The sequence below is a fragment of the Nanorana parkeri genome, unplaced genomic scaffold (assembly GCF_000935625.1).
Source record: "Nanorana parkeri isolate BGI_ZX_2015 unplaced genomic scaffold, ASM93562v1 scaffold1147, whole genome shotgun sequence".
Classification (NCBI taxonomy): domain Eukaryota; kingdom Metazoa; phylum Chordata; class Amphibia; order Anura; family Dicroglossidae; genus Nanorana; species Nanorana parkeri.
In genome coordinates, this window is record NW_017307415.1 from 121,164 (window position 1) to 126,310 (window position 5,147).

Sequence of the window (5,147 nt, forward strand, 5' to 3'; positions counted from 1 at the left end):
TTTTGGCTTCCTCAGGTAAGTTTTGGCAAACTCCAATCTGGCTTTTTTATGTTTCTGTGTCAGCAGTGGGGTCCTCCTGGGTCTCCTACCATAGTGTCCCTTTTCATTCAGATGGCGACGTATAGTGTGAGCTGACACAGTTGTACCCTCTACCTGAAAGTCAGCTCGAATGTGTCTGGAAGTTGATTGAGGGTCTTTACCCACCATTTGAATAATCCTTTGTTTGCAATCTTTGATCAATTGTTCTCTTTCGTTCATGCCCAGGGAGATTAGCTACAGTGCCATGGGCTGTAAACGTCTTGACAATGTTGCGCACAGAGGACACAGGAACATTAAGATCTCTGGAGATGGACTTGTAACCTTGAGATTGTCCATGCTTTTCCACAAAAACTTGGAATGCAGTTATTTCTTGAAATTTGGAGAAGGTGCCAATAATTTTATCCTATCCATTTTTGGAGTTTTGCATGGAATGTGTCAGGTTTGGCTTTTTTTTCTCCACTTTTTTGTGCCATACCAATACAAACAAAATAAAGAAACATGAGAATGCCTAAACATTTGTAATTGCAACAATTTTCTGCGCAAAGTGGTGCATTATCTGACAGAAATGCAGGGGTGCTAATATTTTTGGCCATGACTGTACATCAATAAAAAGTTGAGAAGTTCTAAAATGTCCCACTTTATTCAAACCTTAGAAAAAAAACTTTGACTTGAGTTATGCTTTAACCCTTTCTCTGCCAGCAACCACTATTCTGCAAATCTCAATTCCAATGACTGCAAGAAAAATTCTACCCATCATTTTGGAAATTATATTCAATAATAGTGCATGTATTGCAACTGTACCATGTCCAATGGTCTTTTCTAGGAGACTCAAATTCCGGTTATGTTAGCTTGATCATTTGAAGATCTTCCTCCTCTGCAGCGATGGTATGTCCCTTGGCACCCTCATCTCCAATACACAAAAGAATACCATACCTTCAGTGAAGCATGGTGGTAGCAGCAATAAGCTTTAGGGCTGTTTTTCTTCAGCTGGAACTGGGGCTTTAGTCAAGATGGAGGGCCTTTTAATCAGTTCTAAACATCAGTCAATTTTGGCACAAAACTTTCAGGTCTCTGCTAAAAAGCTGAAGATGAAGAGGAATTTCACCTTTCAGCACAACAACGACCCAAAGCATATCTCCAAACAAAAGAACGGCTTCGCCGGAAGATCAATGTTTTGGCATGGCCCAGCCAGGGCCCAGACCTGAATCCATTTGAAAATCTGTGGGGTGACCTGAACAGGGCTGTGCACAGGAGATGCCCTTGAAATCTGACAGATTTGGAAATCTTTTGCAAAGAAGAGTAGGCAAAGATTCCCAGGGCAAGATGTGCCCTGCTAATAGATTCCTACCCAAAAGACAGAATGCTGTCATAAATCAAAAGGTGCTTCCATAAAGTATCAGTTTAAGGGAGTGCATATTTATGCAACCACTTTATTGTAAGCTTGGTATTTTTATTTTTTCCCTTTAAAGATTTCAGTTTGCTTTTCATTGAATTGCACAGATTATAGGTCACATTAAAGGTGGAAAAATTCTGAAGTGATTTATCTTTGTCTGATTTTTTTAATATCTCAAACACCTGGATATTTTACAGAGGTGTGTAGACTTTTTATTTCTACTGTATACTTACATTGGGCCAAGCTGGACCAGTACAAGTATACATAAATATTTATACATGGAGTTCAGCTTTAATTAGGCTAAGTAAGTGAGGACTTTCGATTAGTAGGTATCTTCATTTGCACACCGCTTCTTTCTTTTGAGAATAAACCTTTACACATATAATAACGTACTTATGAACAACATTCATAAAGCAAAATCTCAATTGGACTTTTTCTTGGGTCTTTCCAGAAGCTAGCTTATAGCTGCATATATAGTGTGTACATTTTTGTCTTTTTGTGTTTTTCTGCTTTTTCACAACAATCACAGTTCTCAGGAACAAGTTTGCACGTCAAAATGTATTGCTTTTCCTACATAAAAATCTAAACCTAAAAATCCTTGATAAGATCAGTTTATCTACAACGTACTCCCACTGACAGATTTGGTAAATTCAGAGATAAAGGCTGACATTACACTCAAGTCCTACATATTGAATATTGAACACATGCAATAGTTTGCTGGCATGTACCGCAGTTCCTTACATACAGGGGAAGTGGTTACGAATGCTAAAAGATGGTACTGAGCTCATGAATACAGCATTTACTGGTACATCAATACTCTGACATTTCATTTGCTTTACACTGCTTTCCCATAGAGCCTGTATATGTATGAAAAACATACATTTGACTGAAGACTTCTAAAGGCAATTAATGTAAGTATTGTTCTTTGAAAAATATATAGAAAAGTAGCTATCAAGAATATATTTAGCGCTTTTTTATGGACTTCATAAATGGCCTAAAATTACAGCAATGAAGAAAATGTGAGATTCATTTTCAGACTAATTTTGTAGGCTGTTTACACATCTGTGTTGCCTACAAACATACAGAATAGTCAGTATGTATTTTGTGGATACCTTGCTCTACTAATGATACTTTTATCAGTACTGAAATTGGAAAGCCTTGACAATGAATGCAGAGGGGAAATTGGCATGGGTGGTACCCTCAGTTTCATTATTGGTTTTATCTTCATTGCACTGTGTGTAGTGTATGTCACCGAATTTTATAAAAGATTTCTGAGCGTGTTTCCTTGATTAAATATTACATAGTTCAATAGCTCACAGAAACAAATGACATTTACATTTAATTCGTTGAAAAATAGACCCATATCAGCTGCCTATAAATTTAGCCAGGTGGTGGACATAGCACTAGGGATTGCTGACTCTATCAAATTAAAAACATGATTTGAATACATTTCAGATTGGGCAAGGGACATAATAATTCCTTGATTTCTTTGCATTGCAATAAATCAAGTCAACTGTTACCACACATAACTCATCACTAGGGAAGAGTGAAACTGACTGTTTTCACTGGGGAAGGCATATTATTGGTTTTTATTGTCTCTTGATGGTCACAGAGGTTCATTTAAAGTGACACTAATCTCCATAACAAAGAAAAACTTACAGGTGTTTCTCAAATTTAAAAAAAAGGTTTTGTTATAGACAAACTTTAAAGTGACACTAAACTCAGGAGTTAAATCTTAAAAATACATTCAAGTACCTTAACTATTAACAAAAATGTATCTTACTTGGGTATCACTTGGCTGTAAAACCTTGAATCAACGCTGAATTTTGTTGACACTGTCCTTCCTTCTGGAGGGTGACTACTTTTGCTCCCCATGGATTTCTGTGTGTGTTGTAAAGTAGTCACCGCTCCAAGCTCACTAGTGCGATGAACTATAATCTCAGATTTGGTTTACTAATTTGTATTGAGATTGTAGTTTGAGATTTGAAGTGGCTGATCACTTCTTCAAACCCATAAATGTAGCTTCCTCATCCTGCATCAAGTGGTCCTGGTTAAGTGCTGTCACTTTGATGGACATCTTAGAACTCCGCAGACTTTGTGATGGCTAAGGCAGGCGGCAGAGCCCATATGTCTAGCAGAGAGGTGGTGACTCAATCCAATGGTGTCTTCACAAATATAAACAGCTGTCTCAGGTGAATGCAGAATGTGTATGATATCTTCTCCTCTTGACCTCTAACTTGTTAACCAACTGACTGTTAGCAATGGATGGACTATACATTGCAAGAGATTGCAATATATATTGAGTTTGCAAGAGAAGCATTATGTAACTTTTGGGGCAAAAAGGGTAAAAGATGACTTATCAGAGCCTGAAATCTGAGGGGCAATCTAGAGTAGCATTGCAACTACTTGCAAACAAAATTTAGATTTGCCGCTGGAATCAGGTTAATATATTTAATTTTAATTTTGGATGTATACCTGCCCAGGTAAAAACCTGGCAAATAGGTATCTGCAGTTGAGTGGTGAGTTAAGTAAAAACAAAATGTAAAATTGTCTTGTGTTAACAGAATACTGAACATGATTAAGGACAACTGCTCCTATGTGAACATTTCTTCAATACTGAGCCCTGTTCAGTTGGTGACCTACATTCCCATATTCATCCTGGGCTTCTTGCTGAACTCATTCGCTTTGTGGATCTTCTGTTTTTCCATGAAAAAATACACAGAATCTTCAATATACTTGATAAATCTGGCAATCCTGGATTTTTTCCTTGTTCTGTCTTTGCCCACAAAACTGCACTTCTCCCAAGATGATATCAAGGTGAGCAGTCATCTGTGTGGATTCCTACAATCCCTCTACTTTACCAATATGTATGGCAGCATCTACACAATTATGTTCATCAGCCTGGACAGATACATAGCCATTATGCATCCTTTCTGGGCCAGGGTTATACGCTCACCTAAAAAGACCATAATAATATGTGTCATTATATGGGTCTTTGTTTGGAGCTTTTCCTTAAGCACATTTTTCAGCAGAGAAAAAAAAGAGGAAAATGTTAATTGTTTTCATAACATGTCTGACAGCATTTGGAGTCCGCACATAATCATACCTCTGGAAATATTTGGATTTTTTATTCCTATGACCATTATGTTGTATTGTTCAATTCAGAGCGTCAGGACACTACTGATCACCGTATCTTCCTCAGTAGAGTCTGAAGAATCGAAGGCTGTTGTTGTACGCATAATCATCTGTAATCTGGTGGTGTTTTTGGTTTGCTTCAGTTTTACTCATATTGGCATTTTCTTGCAGTTTCTGGCCAGAAGACAGATCATTTCAGACTGCAGAGTGAGAAAACACATCAGCATATTTCTGAATGTGGCTCTCTGTCTATCTAACATTAACTGCTGCCTCGATGCCCTGTGCTATTACTTTGCAGTGAAAGAATTCCGGGCCAAATTTAAGTACAAGCCAAATGTAACACAGGTGGAAAATATTAACACTTAAGTCTAGATAAAGATGTAACTACGGTACAAATTATTTGTTGAAGGATAGGGTCCCCCCACACACTTATTTATAGTTGTGATAACATTGTATAAAATGCAATGACATCATTGCACATAGAAGAGCAATGCAATTTCTCCAAGGCCATAGTTAGAGAACTGGCCCAGAAGACATTGTGAAATGGTTCGATCATGAATGTATAACTGACTATTCCCTA

At 37.5% G+C, this 5,147-nt stretch overlaps 1 protein-coding gene across 1 annotated transcript; it reads left to right on the forward strand.

Moving 5' to 3' along the window:
* The first annotated feature begins 4,006 nt into the window (after positions 1 to 4,006).
* LOC108796661 (G-protein coupled receptor 55-like) lies at positions 4,007 to 4,933 on the forward strand. Its single transcript, XM_018568159.1, has one exon. The coding sequence runs from the start codon at positions 4,007 to 4,009 to the stop codon at positions 4,931 to 4,933; it is 927 nt and encodes a 308-aa protein (XP_018423661.1).
* The last annotated feature ends 214 nt before the right edge of the window (positions 4,934 to 5,147 follow it).